The sequence below is a fragment of the Aquarana catesbeiana genome, linkage group LG01, assembly GCF_042186555.1.
Source record: "Aquarana catesbeiana isolate 2022-GZ linkage group LG01, ASM4218655v1, whole genome shotgun sequence".
NCBI lineage: Eukaryota > Metazoa > Chordata > Amphibia > Anura > Ranidae > Aquarana > Aquarana catesbeiana.
The window spans coordinates 312,413,669-312,435,784 of NC_133324.1; the positions used below are offsets into that span (position 1 = coordinate 312,413,669).

At 40.9% G+C, this 22,116-nt stretch overlaps 1 protein-coding gene across 2 annotated transcripts in view; it reads right to left on the reverse strand.

Moving 5' to 3' along the window:
• GRK3 (G protein-coupled receptor kinase 3) overlaps positions 1 to 22,116 on the reverse strand; it is a 452,072-nt gene that overhangs the window by 169,976 nt on the left and 259,980 nt on the right. For both annotated transcript variants that reach the window (XM_073629456.1, XM_073629466.1), the window contains exon 3: positions 781 to 854. In XM_073629456.1, the coding sequence (XP_073485557.1) occupies positions 781 to 854 (74 nt within the window). The remainder of the gene's footprint in view (positions 1 to 780; positions 855 to 22,116) is intronic.

The following is a 22,116-nucleotide window of genomic DNA, read 5'->3' on the forward strand; positions in this document are numbered from 1 at the left end:
AAAGAAGGAGTAGCAGAACACGAAGAAGTCTCCTCTCTACTCTATCTTGTTGTTTACCATATATGGAAGTAACACACTTGAGTGGCTCTTCTACACTATCCTATTCTGAGATTGAGTGCTGCTGTGTAGGAAATGACCGGACACCGACAGCAAATCAAATTTAGATTCTTAGACTAGTTGCATTTAAAGATTCAAGATAGAAATACCAAAGACATAATCAGTAATCACTGTCTTTGTATTTCTCTACACACAGGTCTATTAGCATACGGGCACACAGTAAATTACATCTCTAAATAACTACCGGAATGTTAATTGGGATAAACATATGGCAGACCAAAAACAATATATTCTCAGTTTTAATATGATAACTACTGTGACATCAGTGCAATAAAGTATCCATGCATGAGGGCTTCTGATTGTTTCATTAGGGACATTCAGATTTGGGACAATAATGATTACACATGACATGTGTACCTATTGGATAACGCACGTCAGAAAGGTTCTCCAGAGAGCAGCGCATTTGGCACTGGCTTAATTCTGCTTAATCAGCAAAGAATAAGAACTGCCAAGCAATATTCCAACTCTCTGAAGTTTCAGCAGTCAGCACTTGACAACTACGGTATAGTTTTGTGCATCATCATGGTTACACATAAAACGGCTTTGGCGCCCTTTGGATTGTTTGGTTATTGCCCATGTACGGGTAATTTTAGGTCACTGCATTAAAGAACACAGCCAGATTTTGAAAAAAAAAAAAAAAACAAACAAAAAAAAAACAGTTACCTCCTCATAAAACTTGAGCTGTGGAACCCCTTCATCAATGTCACTTGTGCAAAATTCTTTGAATAGCAGGAAACCTGTAAAGAAGAAAAAATGACATTAATAGTACAGCAACCTTTTTCAGACTGCAACACAAATTGAGCTTCAGTAGAAGAAAAAAACATTATTTCAGAAGCTGCTTTTTTGACAAACCTACACTTTAACGGTGCCAACCAATATTGCTGCTCTGTGAATTTAGGATGACACTATAGAATTGTAACTATACACTCAAAGCAGTAAAAACGATGCTAATATGTTGTAATTTCTGGGCTGTTCAATAGGACGGTGCAGAAATGAGTTATACAGTATTATACCATGTGCAGTAACATATAGCAATCTAAAATATCATCTATCATCTGAGATAACTACAATACAACACAATTATAGTGCACTATGTATTTGTATAGTGGGACTGAATATTACTTCCACCTATGCAAATGCTTGCAAATTAGCAGACAAGCAGAGAAAGAAAAAAAAAAAAAAAAAAACAAAACCAAAAAGGTATGTTTTCTCCAAAATAAGAAAAAAAAACAAAAAAAAAAAACCACAGTACTACCTGGACAATGTCATGTTACCAAAGCAACATTAGTACCAAGGAAAAACGATGGAGGAAAATTTTAAGGAAACCACAAGCCAGCAGCACAAGGGGCTCAGCTCATTAATAGTAAGTCAGGTCCCTTGCGTTGCTATTTGGGGTTTTTATTTTGACTACACTTAGGCTTTAATCTTCAGGGTGCTAGAAATCATGACCCAGATTTACTAAAGTAGTAACTTTTAAAGTGAATTTTCACTTATTTGTGAATAAGGTGAACATTTCTGCCAAGTGAAAATGCACTTTAAAAGCAAAAATGCTCCATTCCACCAATAAATTCAGCCCACTGACCGGAACAAAGGAAAGTGAAACACAAACCGAAAAAAACCCACAATAAACACTACTGAGGAACCTTCGAAATGCAACAAAGAGGAGAAAGGGAAGGACTCTGTTGTCAGGTGGCAACCCTTAACCCAGAAGAAAGGTAGTTTGCAGGTCATGGAGTCATGCAAATACTTTGTTACTATAGCAGGTAGCCACCTAGCAGATACATTTTGCTGCGGCCGACTCTAAGTGGCGATTAACACAGGGGCAGCTTCAAAGACGTACGACTCTAAAGTTGCCCTGTATAGCGCGACTTCAGCGCGGCTTGCAAATCGACTTCAAGAAGCCAATGCAAGCCACTCCGAAGTCACCAAAAGTAGTACAGGAACCTTTTTCTAAGTCGGAGCAACTTGATTCGCTCCTATTAGAACGGTTCCATTGCAATGCATGGGGAGTGACTTGTCAAGCTGCTAAGGCGCCTGACAGGTCACCCCTGTGTGAACCAACACTAAAGGCCAAAATAATGTTTCAAAAAAGTATTGAAGGAAGACGATCTTGTTACTTGCATATCAATTGACAAGGAAGTCCCTCAAGCTGCACTTTTAGTGGCCATTGCACTTGACAAATAATGGTCTTTAAACTATGGGCACATAAATGATCATGTGATACTTCTCTAAGAGAATCCAGCCTCTGACTTGATTAGTTGCTCGAAAAGTTGAGAAATAATAAAAAGCTATGTGAAAGCCTAAACCTGAAGCCTCTACTTTGTCCATATATGGAGTTAATCTGCGCTAGGCAACCTAAGAAGTATTTATCTCCACATTTTGCAACCAAACTTGTCAGCTAGCCGGGCTGCCCACGATTCTGAGGCAAAACATATACAGGGCTAGGCACACTTCCCATCGCTTCAGTGACAGGGCTCAGGCATTGTGGGGAAGCAGGGTAAGTGTTGTATTATTTCTTCTATCCTATGCTCCCCCACTCACATCTTCAATCTCTCCCTCTCTAGTGGCACCTTCCCCTCCCCTCTAAAACATGCGCAGATCACTCCCATACTTAAAAAGCCCTCACTGGACCCTACCAACCTGAACAACTTAAGACCCATCTCATTGCTCCCATTCACCTCTAACTTTCTAGAACGCTTAGTCTACAACAGTCTTAGCTCCTATCTCAGTGAAAATAACCTTCTTGACCCCTTACAGTCTGGCTTTCGCTCGCAGCACTCCACGGAAACTGCCTTACTAAAACTCACTAACGATTTACTAACTGCTAAAACCAACAGCCAGTACTCCATACTCCTACTACTTGACCTCTCTGCGGCCTTTGATACTGTTGATCACCCGCTCCTTCTCAATAAACTACTTTCCCTTGGCCTCCGAGATTCTGCTCTATCCTGGTTCTCTGCCTATTTATCACAGCGTTCCTTCAGTGTCACCTACAACTCTGTCTCCTCCTCTCCATTGCCCTTTTCTGTGGGGGTTCCCCAAGGCTCTGTTCTTGGACCCCTTCTCTTCTCTATCTACACCTCCTCCCTTGGTCAATTGATAACCGTCCATGGCTTCCAATACCAATTATACGCTGATGATACCCAAATCTATCTGTCTTCTCCTCACCTCACTCCTTCAGTCTCCTCTTGCATTACTAACTTACTGACATATCAGCATGGATGTCGCACCACTTCCTTAAACTAAATCTCTCTAAAACTGAGCTATTAATATTCCCCCCCGCCCATGCCCCCCTCCATGACTTTTCCATCAAAATCAACAATGCAACCATCAGTCTCTCCCCTCACGCCAGGGTACTATTTGTAATCCTAGACTCTGACTTGTCATTTCCGCCTCAAATTCAATCATTGTCAAAAGTTTGTAGGAGTGCCCAAGTCCCCAATGCAGCTAGGGGTTGTGCAGAGCAGTGTTGGCAGGTTTTTGTAGGTTTTAATGCAGCCTAAATTGCATCGGACTCCTGATGATTGGTTATAAGGCAAGAAACGCGTTGAGTTAATAACTATGGATGCACATATCAACCGACTGTTTAACGTATTCCCCTTTGCAACTGTACAATTTGTGTTTGGAATTATGTCTGCTAATACACTGTTTATATATGCTCAATTGTGCCTTATGATGTTTCCATTCATGATTGTACTAGTTTTAAGATCTATGCTATTAAACTGTTTTACCATCATTATCTTGCAAATCCTGTGTAGATACAACTATGTATATGACGTACCTTAGACATTACATCTTAGCACAAACCATCGAGCTTACACAATCACCAACATGCCTCATGCAAAGGCCCGCTTCTATCCTCTTATTTAAGCCGTGCACATGTTTAGTTTTCAGTGAGCTTCTATGCTGAGCATTTCCTCCCCATCACATCTGAGCAGCACTACAGAGTCACACATGTGGGTGTATACACAGTGGTAAATCACAACCCACTCCCTCCCTCCTCCTCCATGCCCACTAATCAGCTAAACACAATGGGGGCCTGATATTTCATGTAGATTGATGGAGGCTTCACCACCCTCTTATTAAATGACACAACCTAGAGGGGCTCGACACAGCCTGCAACTGGCAGAAATCCACCCACATTGTGTTATTGCCAAAAAATAATAAAGATTTGATTTCAAATAAAAAAGTGTATTACAATTTAAAACTTAAATTTAATTTTACTCTGTATTCTAAAGGCTGTTTTTTTTATTTTGAACATGTGGCTGGTAGCAGAGGACTAGAAGCTCCCCCTGCTTATGTTTCCCTGCAGACAGGCTGTCATGTGACAGCTGTATATTGATTGTGAAAAAGGTACTTTTTTTTTTTTTATTAAACCATTGGCGCTGGCGCCTCCCAGCCCTTTAAGGAGTTTTAGATACCAGGAGGAGGGGTTTATGATCTTGTGACCACTGTGATTGGCTGCAACAGCGGTCACATGAACGGAATGCTTTCTAACTGTGCTGGGAGTGTGCAGGGCACGAGTTCTCGGCACAGCTGTTTTTGCAATACTGCACGCAAATATGTGCCCGCTCAGCACCAAGGCCCACCCACCTAGAAGGCGCATATTTGTGTGCTGTCGGCACCAAGAGGTTAGAATAATTGAAGTGCCATCATTCATATACAGAAATAGAAGGGACAACGTAAATTAAACAGTGTGCGTTTGGTATCACTTCAATGTAAATTGAACCCTTTTACTTTGCGCAAGGTGAACAAAGTACAGGCTCATGTATGGTATGCTAATGCAGCAACTGTATTCACTTGAGAAGTCATTTTAGTACACCTCAAGTGATATCCCAATTTTATGCATCAAGACCTGGATGTCTGGTCTTTAAAATACAGAACTATGATTCTTCTAACAAAGGAAAGGATTCTCAGCATCCCTAATTAAATAAAGCTTCAAAGTTACAGAGACAATAAAGGTCCTGCCTCTGAGAATGTTCTACAACCCCTGAGGAGTCTGTAACGTGAATAAAGCATAATAATATAATAGTAGCCAAGGCTAATTCTAACAAACAGGACAATGCAATAGCTAGAATCCTAAGGTCACATACATGTGTCGCTTCTTTTGTCACCTCTCACCTTACCAGCTTGCCCCTTTTATTATCCATGTTTGTTTCACATGAATGTACACACACAGAAGATAAAAAGGACATGAAAGGTTCAATATTCAATACAGCTAAACTTTTACGCATAATAGGTCTACACAAAGCTATCCCCTTTGTCTACGAACTGTAATTTTTAAAATACCAGACAAAATATAATCTGAGGTAGAACTATACGGCTTTAAACTAAAATGCAAATAAATTAAGGTATGGGCCGTAGGAGATTGAAATTCCTATAAAAATCATGTCACTGGAAAGCCCGGTGGTACCTGTGGACCTAGTATTACATTAAGAATGGGGGACCAGAGCTTGGCAGACCAAAATGGATAAAAACGCAAAATAAAAAATACCCTTGATGTAGTATTCACTGCCTTGGAGTCACTATGGGGTTGACTTACTAAAACCGGATAGTGCATAATCTGGTGCGGCTGTGCATGGCAGACAATCAGCTTCTAACTTCAGCTTTGACAAAAGAAAAAATCTGGAAGCTGATTGGTTTCCATGTACAGCTGCACCAGATTTTGTACTTTCCAGTTTTAGTAAATCAACCTCTAAGTGTAGTGTCATTGTTGAACCTCCTCTTAAATTTTTTTATTTGTCTGGCATGTAATTTAGAGTCAATTTGATAGCTAGGAAGTTATGTGACCAGTGGCAGCCTACAATTTTCTCTCCTGTGGTGCAGTACTATTTGGTTCTACATTGTTCTCTCACTGCAGGTGTCTTTGAACAGCTATGGTGGCATGAAATACTCTACCCTCCATCTCTAAGTGCTGAAAAAATAAAATAAAAAATTGCATGCAAAATGAGCTTGCCAGGCTAATCAATGATTGGTCGGTGAGCTCTAACAAGCAGTTATACAGGTTATTGAGGGGCCCTTTCCCTTGTGCTCACAGTGGGAGGCTGGCTAATTCTCCATCTCTGCCATTTGAGTCATTTTCTTTAGGCTCCCCGAACAGTTGCAGGTAGGCTTCCACCTAATCGAATAAATCCAAGCTGTTTTCTAGGGGGTAACCTCCTGTAGGAACAAATAAGACTAACAGCAGGCTTTTGCTGCGCCACACACATAGACATAGCTGATTTCTTACTGCGATGAGCAATTGAGAGATAGGCATCCTGGGAAATTATAAGGCTGCCCTAAAAATGCAGAAAGACAGCAAAGAACAGGGAACATAAACTGGGTCAATGGAGACTGAGAATAGCTACTGTAGCACACTGCATGCATGAAGAATCAATAATGTACACATTTAATGAAATTTTAAAGAAACAGCATGTCTCTGAATATGCAAATTTTCTCTGCTGCTGTTTGGATTAAGTAACTTGAAAAGGTATTACAAATCCTGAAAAAAATAGATTTTAAAAATGTTATATTTCTGATGCATGGTTCTTCATTACCCAAATTTACATTTTACCGAGGCAGCAGTGGATATTTATTCTGAATTCAATTATCATAAAATTAATCTGTTTTAGGATGTAATATTCCATTAGAAAGTGACTTGTTTTAAAAATAGGGCACTTAAATTGCTAATCAATTCATTAATACACTAATATACTGTACATCTTACAATACCTTAAGTAACCTCAACAGAATCCAGCAGGACACTGCGAAAGCAGGCATTAATCTGCTCAGTGACCCTTCTACGTCATTATGTTATGGGGAATGATTGAAGAATTCTGCTTTTACAGCTTCCTGTCATGCTCCGGGATTCCCATACTGCTGAACTCCACATAAAAAGCTGAATGCACAATTCAAAAACAAACTGTAAACAGTACAACACAGATCCCACTTTCCCATTTTCCACATTTTGTCATGTTATAACCAAAAACGTAAATGTCTTTTATTGAGATTTTATGTGATAGACCAACACAAAGTGGCACATAATTGTGGAAGGAAAATGATAAATGGTTTTCAACATTTTTTACAAATAAATATCTGAAAAGTGTGGCTGGGCATTTGTATTCAGCCCCCTTTACTCTGATACCCCTAACTAAAATGTAGTGGAACCAATTAGTCACCTAATTAGTAAATAGAGTCCACCTCTGTATAATTTAATCTCTGGATAAAGACAGCTGTTCTGTGAAGCCCTCAGAGGTTTGTTGGAGAACCAGTGAACAAACAGCATCATGAAGGCCAAGAAACACACCAGACAGGTCAGGGATAAAGTTGTGGAGAAGTTTAAAGCAGGGTTAGATTACAAAAAAATATCCCAAGCTCTGAACATCTCATGGAGCACTGTTCAATCCATCATACGAAAATGGTAGGTTTGCAGTTGTGCCATACTCTTTCCAAGACATGGCCGTTTACCTAAACTAATGGGCCGGGCAAGGAGAGCATTAATCAGAAAAGCAGCCAAGAGGCTCATGGTAACTCTGGAGGAGCTGCACAGATCCACAGCTCAGGTGGGAGAATCTGTCCACAGGACACTATTAGTTGCGCACTCCACAAATCTGGCCTTTATGGAAGAGTGGCAAGAAGAAAGCTATTGTTGAAAGCCATAAGTCCCGCTTGCAGTTTGCAAGAAGCCATGTGGGGGACACCGCAAACATGTGGAAGAAGGTGCTCTGGTCAGATGAGAACAAAATTTAACTTTTTGGCCTAAAAGCAAAATGCTATGTGTTGCGGAAAACTAACACTGCATATCACCCTGAACACACCATCCCCACCGTGAAACATGGTGGTGGCAGCATCATGTTGTGGGGATGTTTTTCTTCAGCAGGGACAGGGAAGCTGGTCAGAGTTGAAGGGAAGATGGATGGAGTCAAATACAGGGCAATCTTAGAAGAAAACCTGTTAGAGTCTGCAAAAGACTTGAGACTGGGGCAGAGGTTCACCTTCCAGCAGGACAACGACCCTAAACATACAGCCAGAGCTACAATGGAATGGTTGAGATCAAAGCATATTCATATGTCAACATGGCCCAGTCAAAGTCCAGACCTAAATCCAATTGAGAATATGTGGCAAGACTTGAAAATTGCTGAATCTGACAGAGCTTGAGCTATTTTGCAAAGAAGAATGGGCAAACATTTCACTCTAGATGTGCAAAGCTGGTAGAGACATCCCCAAAAAGACTTGCAGCTGTAATTGCAGCGAAAGGTCGTTCTACAAAGTATTGACTGAGGGGGCTGAATACAAATGCACGCCACACTTTTCAGATATTTATTTGTAAAAAAATTTGAAAAAAATTATAATTTTCTTTCCACTTCACAATTATGTGCCACTTTGTGTTTGTCTATCACATAAAATCACGTAAAAAATACATTTACGTTTTTGGTTGTAACATGACAAAATGTGGAAAATTTCAAGGGGTATGAACAGTTTTTCAAGGCACTGTATGTACAAGGAGAGATCTAGATGGCTGAATTCCCAAAAAAGTCCAACTTTTTCTTGTATAAGAAGCAGCATAGCACAGCAACCAAACACTGTGGGGAGATGAGAAAGGTCAAAGCGGTTTGCACTCTTCTAGCGCTTAATTAAGACTCAAAGACAAACCGCTTGGCCCCTTTTGTTACAGAAGGTGGATATCAAAACACATTAAAAAATTAATGTTACTATAGCAACTATAGGTATAATGATTACCTAATGACTGAAAACTGGACAAAATCTCTTGATACTTGTCTGGCGTTCAGGTTTAAAGTTTGCTTGTAGGAACATTTAAAGTTCACCTAAAACTTTTTTCTTTTTTAATTTTGGATAGAGTGGAGAGGGATTAGAACATCTGTCAGTTTTGGCTGTCCTATCAGGATGCAGGACCCCTGTCCCTCTGTCTGGACCGTGCTGACTGACCCTGTGCTGATTACATGCAGTCTCCCAAAAAAATAAATAAATAAAACAACTCTCTAGTGATACACACCAAAACGGAGCATGTGCAGCCTGACTCCATTTACTCTGTCTTATCTGGACATGTTTTGGGGGCAATGCAAGAAGGCAAGGATCTGTGCATACAGGATCAAACAGCCTTTTTACACAATGCAGAGGATTAACCCCTTACAGCGAGTATAACAAGCATGCTTTACTGCATACATAGATGGATTTTACTGTAGTGGGTTTAGTAACACTTTAAGCTGGCCATACAGTAGTAGGATTTTTAAAAACTTTGTACAAATGCTCATACAAACATCTGTCAGAAAATTCTCAGTACATTCATTGATTTGTCAGAAGTCATTCGAAAGTACTTCAAATTTTTTTTTTTGCTTTCAATATAAATGTAATTTGCCAAATGAAAATTAGAAATTTGAATGAAATTCTACAAGTGTATGGCATTACGTGGCTTTACCCCCAAATAATGGCTTGATTTCTCACAATGCACACTGCTAAAAGCCAAACTGATGAAACAGTTGCTATGGGTTCCTGCACGTAGTCTTTATACATTGTTACTAAAGAAACCTTTCACAAAGATTTATAAAACCGGAGAAAAGAGAAATGATGGCAACAAAAGCCAATCGGATGTTCTGAACCAATGACTGCCCATTGACTCTGTACTCTGACAGCATGTTTGTTAGGCAGGCCAGATCTGTGGGATACACCAACGCTAGATCATGTAGGTTCCCCAGAGGCTGTTTAGTGAACATGATGGGAACACAAGTGTGAAAAGATGAAAATGATCACACATTGCAGGAAAAATGCTACTTCCTCCATAAAAACTATTTCTGAGATTTCCATCTACGCTACACGATTTGTAAATAAAAGTATTTCTTAAAATGTGTTTCCCAAACATGACAACTGTTCTGAAAACACATTCTTTTCATTAATCACTTCAAGACAGCACAATCACTGCGTATTTGCATGAATATTCTCTTAATAGACGTTTTAAGGGTATATTTAAGAGCAGGGAATGATTGGTGATGTATTCCCAGCGTCCGTATCCCATTGGATCTTGCTCCACAGTTATAAAAACTCATCTGCCAGCCACATTAGCATACATGTTAACCAGATGAAATCTCATGGCAAAAGACACTAACCAGAGAAAGGACAATAATAGAAGATAAAAAAGATAAGTGCCATTACTATGGGAAACATAATAGTAAAAGGCTTAAGCAGAAAGAATGTAATGCATTCTAACCACTTCCCGCCCGTAGGACGTCATATAATGTCCTTAGGTTGAGGTGGTGATATCTGGATGATGGATGCAGCTACAGGCATCATTCAGTTCAGCCAGCGATTCCCTCACATGTAAAAGCCATTCTAGTGGCCCTCCGGTGCCTTCCCGGGCTCTCCCGTGCAATCGGAAAAGTCAGGTTGCCGATCAAGTGGTGGCACTGAATTACCATAGAGCTTGCCATGGATTGCATGGTTCCCAGCCATCTCTATGACTCTGGGAGGCCGGAAGTGATGTCATGACGTCACTTTCGACACTGGCAGATGTAAGCACTGCCAGTTTTTTGTCCTGGAAAGCAGAGAGTGTTTTTTTTTTTTTTTTTTTTTTATCTCATGCTTTTCAGGGTAGAGGAGATATCTGGGGTCTTGTTGACCCAAGATGTCTCCATAAAGAGGACCTATCATGCCTTAATCCTATTACAAGGGATGTTTACATTTTTTTTAATAGGAATAGAAGTGATCAAAAAAATAAAATAAAAATAAAGGGACAGTGTAAAAATTCACAGAAGTGAACACATAAGTAGGTTGTGCTTATACTGCGTTTGCACCACACATGTGAGGTACTGCCATTAACATTAGAGCGAGAGCAATAATTCTAGCACATGACATCCTCTAACGCAAAACTGGTAACCTGTAAAAATGTTTAAAGCGTAGCCTATGGAGATTTTTAAGTAGTAACTTTGATATCATTCCATGATTGTACGCAATGTTAAAGTGTGACATGTTAGGTATCTATTTACTCGGCGTAACATCATCTTTCACATTAAGTGAAAATGTCCAAACTGGGCCCAAAGTTTCAATATTTTGTGTGGCCATTATTTTCCAGCACTACCTTAACCCTCTTGGGCATGGAGTGTACCAGGGCTTCACAGGTTGTCACTGGAGTCCTCTTCCACTCCTCCATGACGACATCACAGAGCTGGTGGATGGTAGAGACCTTGCGCTCCTCCACCTTCCGTTTGAGGATGCCCCACAGATGCTCAACAGGGTTTAGGTCTGGAGATATGCTTGGCCAGTCCATCACCTTTACCTGAAAATTTTTCTGCAACATTTTTTCTGCACCTTTCGCACTATTACATAATCACTCTAGAACAGTGGTTCTTAATGAGACCAGGACCCAGTTTCATATGGACTTTATGTTGTTGTTTTCACTTATTATGGGTTTCTGTTAGCGCTGTATTTATATTTTGTCACTATGTCCAAGTGTTTAGCAGCTTCATTCATGTCTATCACACATTTTTTCACACCATTTTTTCACACCATCAGCACGAGTTTATATATTTAGATTATATATTTTTCTAGTGTAAATTTGCTGTCCCCTCAAAATAACTCAACACACAGCCATTCATTTCTAAACCGCTGGCAACAAAAGTGAGTACACTCCTAAGTGAAAATGTCCAAATTGGGACCAATTAGCCATTTTCCTTCCCCGGTGTCATGTGACTCGTTAGTGTTACAAGGTCTCAGGTGTAAATGGGGAGCAGGTGTGTTAAATTTGGCGTTATCGCTCTCACTCATAGTGGTCACTGGAAGTTCAACATGGCACTTCATGGCAAAGAACTCTCTGAGGTTCTGAAAAATATAATTGTTGCTCTACATAAAGATGGCCTAGGCTATAAGAAGATTGCCAAGACCCTGAAACTTAGCTGCAGCATGGTGGCCAAGACCATACAGCGGTTTAACAGGACAGGTTCCACTCAGAACAGGCCTCGCCATGGTCGACCAAAGAAGTTGAGTGCATGTGCTCAGCATCATATCCAGAGGTTGTCTTTGGGAAATATAGGTATGAGTGCTGCCAGCATTGCTGCAGAGCTTAAAGGGGTGGGGGGGTCAGCCTGTCAGGGCTTAGACCATACACCACACACTGCATTCAATTGGTCTGCATGGCTGTCATCCCGTTTTGGAGGTGTTTTTGGGGTTGTTATGTTAGAATACTGCCTTGCAGCCAAGTCTCCGAAGGGAGGGGATCATGCTCTGTTTCAGTATATGTTAGCAATCATGATTCCCTCAATGAACTGTAGCTCCCCAGTGCTGGCAGCACTCATGCAGCCTCAGATCACGACACTCCCACCTCACATGCTTGACTGTATGCAAGATACACTTGTCTTTGTACTCCTCACCTGGTTGCCCCCACACAAGCTTGACACCATCTGAACCAAATAAGTTTATCTTGGTCTCATCAGACCACAGGATATGGTTCCAGTAATCCATGTCCTTAGTCTGCTTATCTTTAGCAAACTGTTTGCAGGCTTTCTTGTGCATCATCTTTAGAAGAGGCTTACTTCTGGGATGACAGCCATGCAGACCAGTTGAATGCAGTGTGCGGCGTATGGTCTAAGCCCTGACAGGCTGACCCCCCCACCCCTTCAAGCTCTGCAGCAATGCTGGCAGCACTCATACCTATATTTCCCAAAGACAACCTCTGGATATGATGCTGAGCACATGCACTCAACTTCTTTGGTCGACCATGGCGAGGCCTGTTCTGAGTGGAACCTGTCCTGTTAAACCGCTGTGTGGTCTTGGCCACCATGCTGCAGCTCAGTTTCAGGGTCTTGGCAATCTTCTTATAGCCTAGGCCATCTTTATGTAGAGCAACAATTATTTTTTTCAGAACCTCAGAGAGTTCTTTGCCATGAGGTGCCATGTTGAACTTCCAGTGACCACTATGAGAGAGAGAGAGAGATAACGCCAAATTTAACACACCTGCTCCCCATTTACACCTGAGACCTTGTAACACTAACGAGTCACATGACACCGGGGAAGGAAAATGGCTAATTGGTCCCAATTTGGACATTTTCACTTAGGAGTGTACTCACTTTTGTTGCCAGCGGTTTAGAAATGAATGGCTGTGTGTTGAGTTATTTTGAGGGGACAGCAAATTTACACTAGAAAAATATATAATCTAAATATATAAACTCGCGCTGATGGTGTGAAAAAATGGGTGATAGACATGACTGAAGCTGCTACACAAAGTGCTAAACACTTGGACATAGTGACAAAATATAAATAGAGCGCTCACAAACAGAAACCCATAATAAGTGAAAACAACAACATAAAGTCCATATGAAACTCGGTCCTGGTCTCATTAAGAACCACTGTTCTAGAGTGATTATGTAATAGTGCGAAAGGTGCAGAAAAAATGTTGCAGAAAAATTTTCAGGCATACCAAGACACCCCCACATGTCCCCATTCACCAAATCACAATGACACCCAGCTTTTCAGTCTAGATGTCAATACAGGCTAATAGAGATATCCAGAGAATGTCACAGGATTGCAGGTTCACCGATGAGATGATAAACGATCCTTCAATGTTAGTACTCAGCCATACAAAACAGGTACCCAGAAAGTCCCCTTCTTTTCCTTTCTGGGTATCTGTTTTGTATGGGGGAGTACTAACGTTGAAGGATCGTTTATCATCTCATCAGTGAACCTGCCATCCTGTGACATTCTCTGGATATCACTATTGGGCTGTATTGACTCCTAGACTGAAAAGATGGGTGTCATTGTGATTTGGTGAGTGGGGACACGTGGGGGTGTCTTGGTACAAATGAAAATTTTTCTGCAACATTTTTTCTGCACCTTTCGCACACCAGATGTGAAGCATTCCCTGCAATTGTGTACATTATTTGTGAAGCACCTTTATAGTTGCATATGGACTTTATGTTGTTGTTTTCACTTATTATGGGTTTCTGTTTGTGAGCGCTATATTTATATTTTGTCAGCAAATTTACACTGTCATACAAGCTGTACACTGACTACTTTACATCGTAGCAAAGTGTAATTTCCTCAGTGTTGTCACATGAAAAGATATAATAAAATATTTACAAAAATGTGAGGGGTGTACTCACTTTTGTGAGATACTGTGTATATATTATATATATATATATATATATATATATATATATATATATATATATATATATATATATATATACACACACACACACACACACAGTGGGGACGGAAAGTATTCAGATCCCCTTACATTTTTCACTCTTTGTTATATTGCAGCCATTTGCTAAAATCATTTAAATTCATTTTTTTCCTCATTAATGTTCCCACAGCACCCCATTTTGACAGAAAAACACAGAATTGTTGACATTTTTGTTGACATTGTTTAGCCTTAAACAGCAGTGCTTTCGGGAAACAGTAATGGGAGCCTTTACCAATGAGATTCCCAGCTCTCACAGTAAGCACTATTACATAATCACTCTAGAACAGTGGTTCTTAATGAGACCAAGACCCATTAAATTCCTACAAAACCTTCTTTTCCCCCAACAGTGTTAAAGAAGGGAAAAAAGTTTATGCTCACACAATAAAAGTATGGGAATAAAAAATATGGGTTGAAATGTTGTAAAGGATGGGTTTGGGTGTCACTGTGGGGGATAGGGGTTCTGGAGGGGGTCATGGGACTCTATAGCAGGTATAGTGGCCTTGTAATGAATGACATTTCAGGAGGTAGCTGGGGGCAACTGTAGGGACTGGGATTTCTCCAAGAGGCGGTTAGCTTTGCAGGGGCACTTTGGAAGACTAGGGAGTACTGTGGGATGCTATTAGAGGCTGAGGACGCTATAGGGGGGCGGAGGCTGTGCAGCAAGCTAGGGGACACTGCAGGGGACTGGGTGCCAATGAGGGAGGATCGGGGGCACTGTGGTAGAGAAAGGTTCTCAGGGGGCCAGGGAGCACTGTGGGAGGTTTAGGGGCATTGCAGGCCACTATGGGAGGTTGGGTGGTACTGAGGGAGGTTAGGGGATCTGCAGATGGCTGGATGCCATGGCCTGAGAGTGGACCACAGGTTGGTGGTGGAGAACTAATGCTCTAAAATACAGACTACAAAAGAAGCCCAAACCCAACATCAGGGAATAAAGCCTGTGTATAAAAGAGGGGGAGGGAAGGACGCAAGGATACAACAATCATGCCACAAACGAGGGCAGACAGCAACTGTTTTTTTCAAGTAGAGCAACAAAGTAGTCTTTGAAAAAAAAAAAAAAAAAACATTATAAATCATACTCCCCAAAGCATTTAAGAATTTCTGATATTCATTTTGGAACCCAACTTCACAAAGAATGCATTCTGTTCTTTTCGGATTCTGACAATTTCCCTCTTGGGGTTCTTCGATGTTTATTTGGCAGCTATGTCAAAGTACACAAGATAATTTTCCCCAATTAAACTTGTGTCAGAGGGCATTGTGAGAAAATGCAATGAAGTCAAAGTGCCTAACCACATGGAGTATGAATCTTCCTTGAACTTTATCAATCTATTTCCCAGCCATAACAGTGACCGGGTTTTCTCCATCATCCAGCTGATCATTCCTACTGCTTCTATTCTATGAGAACATAAGGCGATTGCAGTATTTTCTTTTTCTAAGTTCTTGTATCCATCTCCTTGCACAAAATCCACCTACACTGAAGATTTATGACTGCAGTCATGATCTAAATAGCACACATGCAACAAATACGCAATCCTCACTCACTCAGTTTTAGTGCCAGCTGTTAACGTTCCATTCACATGGGCATATGTGTATATTCTGTATGGAAAACATGTTCTTGTTGAGTGAGCTAGCAGAAGATCCTGCATAAAATATGCACCTATAAATAAGCAGGTAACAGCATTCAAATAATTCACCTTAGTTCCTATGTTTTTGCGCCTAGTTCAGTCGCTTAGGCTTGTTTCCACGTCCTATGCACAAAAACATAGGATGTGGCAGGCAGATACACACTGATAGGAAGAGGCAATGAACTACCAGAGTGTTCAACAGTGTCATGGTAGTTCATTAGGAAATACAAGCCGACAGCCACATAGTCTGTCGGTACTTGTAGTTTAACATTCACAGAACTCTGTGAATGAATTTTGAGTCCGGGAGCATGGCCACATTTTTTCTTAAAACAGTGACAGCGAGCGGGGGGAGAAGGTCCTCGCCTTACTGTCACTTTAGGCAGCGGAGCGGACAGTGGCTGCAGGAGTGGAAACATGTTACATGTTCCTCCCCCTAAAAATGGATGAAGCATGTAACATGATTACAAAGATTAACCTATCCTTTAAAAGGCACACATACAGTGCCTTGAAAAAGTAGTCAATACCCTTGAAATTTTCCACATTTTGTCATGTTACAACCAAAAACCTAAATGTATTTTATTGGGATTTTATGTGATAGGACACAAAGTGGCACATAATTGTGGAGTGGAAGGAACATGATAAATGGTTTTCAACATTTTTTTACAAATATCTGAAACGTGTGGCGTGCATTTGTATTCAGCCCCTTTAACTCTGATACCACAAATTATAATCTAGTGGAACCAATTGCCTTTAGAAGTCACCAAATTAATAGAGTCCACCTCTGTGTAATTTAATCTCAGGATAAATACAGCTGTTTTGCGATGCCCTTAGATGTTTGTTAGAGAACCATAGTGAACAAACAGCATCATGAAGGCCAAGGAACACACCAGACAGGTCAGGGATAAAGTTGTGGAGAAGTTTAAAGCAAGGTTAGGTTATGAAAAAATATTCCAAGCATGAACATCTCATGGAACACTGTTCAATCCATCATCCAAAAATGGAACAAGTATGGCACAACTGCAAACCTACCAAGACATGGCAGTCCACCTAAACTGACAGGCTGGGCAAGGAGAGCATTAATCAGAGAAGCAGCCAAGAGGCCCATGGTAACTCAGGAGGAGCTGCAGAGATCCACAGCTCAGGTGGGAGAATCTGTCCACAGGACAACTATTATTCGTGCACTCTACAAATCTGGCTTTTATGGAAGAATGTCGAGAAGAAAGCCATTGTTGAAAAAAAGCCATAAGAAGTACCGTTTGCAGTTTGTGAGAAGTTATGTGGGGGACACAAAAAACACGTGGAAGAAGGTGCTCTTGTCAGATGAGACCAAAATTTTACTTTAGGGCCTAAAAGCAAAACGCTATGAGTGGCAGAAAACTAACACTGCACATCACCCTGAACACACAATCCCCACTGTGAAACATGGTGGTGGCAGCATCATGTTGCGGGGATGCTTTTCTTCAGCAGGGATAGGGAAGATGGATGGAGCCAACTACAGGGCAATCATAGAAGAAAACCCATTAGAGCCTGCAAAACACTTGAGACTGGGGTGAAGGTTCACCTTTCCAGCAGGACGACGACCCTAAACATACAGCCACAGCTACAGTGAAATGGTTTAGATCAAAGCATATTCATGTGTTAGAAAGGCTCAAAGTCCAGACCTAAATCCAATTGAGAATCTGTGGCAAGAATTGAAAATTGCTGTTCACAGACGCTCTCCATCCAATCTGACAGAGCTTGAGCTATTTGGCAAAGAAGAATGGGCAAACATTTCACTCTGTAGATGTGCAAAGTAGGTAGAGACATATCCAAAAAGACTTGCAGCTGTAACTGCAGCGAAAGGAGGTTCTACAAAGTATTGACTCAGAGGGGTGGAATACAAATGCACGACACACTTTTCACATATTTGTAAAAAAATTGGAAAACCATTTATAATTTTTCTTCCACTTCACAATTATGTGCCACTCTTTCGTTGGTCTATCACATAAAATCCCAATAAAATACATTTATGTTTTTGGTTGTAACATAACAAAATGTGGAAAATTTCAAGGGGTATGAATACTTTTTCAAGGCACTGTACTTTAATTAAAATCCCCTGCTTCTTATGAGCTGGTATTTTATTACCACCTCACATGACTGCCTTTTCTGCACTCCCCAACGGACATGTCATAGGACATCGCTGTTAACGGCAGCCAGAAGGTAGTGGTATTCTAACATGAGAAAACCTACAAAAATAATGTTTGTGAAATGATTTATCTACAGAGTACTACAAAATAGATAACACAATATGCATGTGGTAAATTCAGCTGACCAGTCAGATAAAATGTGATAAAAAATGTGTTCAGATGCAAACAAACAGAAATTAAAATACCACGCTATTTATTTGGGAGCGGAAGCTTTAACATATCCAAAGCTGAACTTTTGGCAGATTTGACATTATTATTATTATTATTATGCAGTTGGTTATTCACCAAGAGTTTACTAGTGCAACTTATAACATCCGAGTGACTAGAAATAACACAAACATAAATGATAAACAGAATTACTGAGTTGAAAAAAGGATCACCACCTCCTAAAAATGGGACTGCAAAGTCGCATGACAAGTCGTACTCCATGATTTCCAATGAGTACGGTTCATATCTGTGCGACTTCAAAGTAGTTCCTGCACTACTTTGGTCTGACTTTGATGCATCTTGAGGTCCATATACCTCAAGACTATACAGGCATTGCTTTAAGTTGCGTCAAAGTCGCACTACTTTCAGGTCGCAAAAGTGTGAATGGGGCCACAGCTGTGGTCATTTTGATTAGCTCAGCGCGAAAGGAGCTTTCCTTGATGTAACCCTTTTGTAACACCTATTGGTTCCTACTCCACTGTACGAGACTGTTATTTTGCTTGTAATCTGAGTTGTTTCAGCCCTGTATACCTCTTTAAACAATAAAAATAGAACAAAGTTGCGCTATTAATGATAAATGATGAAAAATAGCAGCCAGCATCAACATTGATTGGAATTGTGAAAAGGTGAAAGAAATATAAGATGCAGCGTGAAGAGAATATAACACCCCAAAGACACCTTTAGGAAGAATATTCACTAAATGTACTTGTGAGTATAAAAAAATATGTTAGTATGTTAGAATGTATTCAGAACATGTGAAAAAAAGGGAAAGGAGAGGAATCTCATATGAACATATCACAATCACACATACTAAACAAATGCATAAAAGTCCATCAAATGACTACACCAAAAACGTTTGTCTAATCAAGGTAAGTCTGTTCAATAGATCAGAATATAATAAGGTTTCTAGATGGTTCATAGAAGAAATCAATATAGTCTCTTTATAGATGATAAATTGGTGCAAACCTCCTTAAAAGCACAGATAACAGATATGCATGGTAGGCATGACTTCAGACATGGTAATAATAGATCAAACATCAGGGAAAGGCAATGGGTACTCTTACCCCAGGGTGTGGACCCACACACCAGCGGTGGTGAGTCGATCAAGTATGGAACGGTCCTCCATGATGAATCATCCAACCAGGACTTCTGCAAACCAGATGGTGCGTAGCAGCATTAACTTTCAGGAGGTTCCATAAGAAGTGGTCACCATCCGAACTCCAAAGAAAACATGTGTTACCTTAGTAATTGGTGGATAAGTTGACAGTTGCCCTAAAACGATCCTCTGGCATGAGCTACTACCTCCCAACTTTCAGAAATTTGGAAGGTAGTAGCTCATGCCAGAGGATCTTTGGGGTGTTATATTCTCTTAGACCTGTATACCTCTTTGCAAATCTGTTATTGTGTTTATACTGTGATATGTGTAACCCTAAAATTCAAAAAAAATATTGAAAAAGAGAAAAAGCTTTTCTGGAGCATCAGTCCCTGATAGTGCAACTGAAGCAAACAATCAACCATGCGGGGCAAGGCTCTGTCAAAAGATCTCCAATTATTGAGGAAAATCTGCTGCCCTCTGTCAAAAAGTTGTCAATGGGAAGAAGGTTTACCTTCCAACATTACAATGGCCCAAAGCACACAGCAAAAATTACCACACTGTGGTTTAAGGAGAAAAGGGTGAATGTCCTTGCTTGGCTTAGTCAGAGCCCAGACTTAATCCCCATTGAAAATCTGTGGAATGATTTGAAGACTGCAGTCCACAGTCACCATCAAATTTACCTGAACTTGAGCAGTTCTGCAAAGATGAGTGGGCAAATACTGCACAGACTAGATGTGCAAAGTTAGTAGAGACATATCCAAACAGACTAAAGGCTGTAATTAAAGCAAAAGGTGGTTCAACAAAATACTGACACAAGGGGGTGATCCTTTTTCCAACTCAGTGATTGTGAATTTTTTTTTTTTTTGACATGTCGGTGTTAGACCTTTTACTTGGATGTTATAAATACAGCTGGACAAAACAAAAATGGTGTCTGTTTTCATTTCAGGCTGCAAAATGTGAATATTTTAAAGGGGCAACTCTTTTCTATACCCACTGTATATAAAGCAATAAGGTCCCATGCACAGTGGGTGTTTAGCCTCCAGCATTTAGGAGCGGGTAGAAGGCACCTGTGCACTGTATAGCCCCACTACCAGGTGCCTGGTAAACTCTATGAGAGGCTAAAAGCTGCCAGCAACCTGTTAAAGTTGAAAGCTTATGTGGCTGGACACTTATGGTCGGGTGCATCTCAATATATGTCACAATAGATGAGGCAGTACTGCCAAGGTCTCCCTTATCATTTCTACTTGTCATTAACAACGAATAGAATTTGTGCACATACATTTATTACAAATCAAGTCAATATATACAAGATATGTAACATACTTAAAGTGCATTCCCTGCATTAAAGTAACATTAAACCTTCGGGTTTTTTCCTTTAAAATAATAAACATTTACTTACTGCTCTGTGCAATGGTACTGCACAGAGCAGCCCCAATCCTCCTCCTTTTGGGGTCCCTCGCCGGTGCACCTGGCTCTTCCCCTTCGGAGAGTGCCCCCATAGAAAGCCGCAACCCATGGGGGCACACTTGCAGGCTCACTCCCAAGCTGCCTTGTCTGGGTCCATTAGCACGGACAGGGCGGCTCGGCCCCACCCCCACTCGCTCGTCACAGAATTTAGAAAGTATTATTTTACTGAAAGGGTAGTTGATGCTTGGAAAAAAACTTTCAGCAGAGATAGTGAGAAAGTCGACAATAAATGGCTTCAAACATGCTTGGGACAAACATAGATCCATACGCAGACGAAAAAAGTTAACGGAAAAAAAAAGGGCAGACTCGATAGACTACTCTGCCTTTTTTCTGCCGTCACCTTTCTATACAATTTGACTGAAAGCAGTGGGAGCCAAATGGTGCCTGCTGCTATCAATCTGTGCACCGAGGAGGGACAGAGCTGGGTAAGTATAAGGGGGGGCCACATGCAACACAGAAGGCTTTTTACCTTAATGCATAAAATGCATTATGGTAAAAAAAAACCCTAATGCCGCGTACACGCGGTCGGACTTGCCAACGGGACAAGCACGGGTCGGCATTTCCGACGGAAAAATTTAGAGCATGTTCTCGAAGTCCGTCGGAAATGCTGACAGAAAAAGTCCGATAGGGCATTCACACGGTTGGATTATCCGACCAAAAGCTCCCATTGGACTTTTTCTGTCGGAAATTCCGACCGTGTGTACGCGGCATAAGACTTCACAACCACTTTTAGGTAAAAGATGTTCCAGTACCTGTTGTGCCCTCTCCCTCCACCCCACACACACTTATATTTACCTTACACGAGCCCTCACTTGATCCAGTGCTGTGCCCATCTGTAGCGGTTTTCCCAGCACTCACAGGTTATGTTGGCACCCGCTGCTGTCAATTAATTTCTGTGACAAGGGAGCAGGGATGGGGTTGAGCCGTGCTGTCTCTATGGACACAGGTTGGAGGCACAGGATTGTACCCATAGGTGTGCCACCATATGAAGTGCCTCCCTATGGGGGCGCACTGAGGAGAGGAGTAGTCGGGAGCACTGTCAGGGGACCATAGAAGAGGGGGATCTATTGCACAAAGCAGGTAATTGGAACATGTTATTAAAAAAAAAAAAAAGACTTTACAATCACTTTAATTGATAATGGCAATCTACCGACACTTTGTCAAGTTGACTAGAAGTAGTCCAAGATGATCAGACTCTTTTCTTAGCAGTTTACCCATTTATGAAGGCCAACAAAGAACTATGGACAAAGA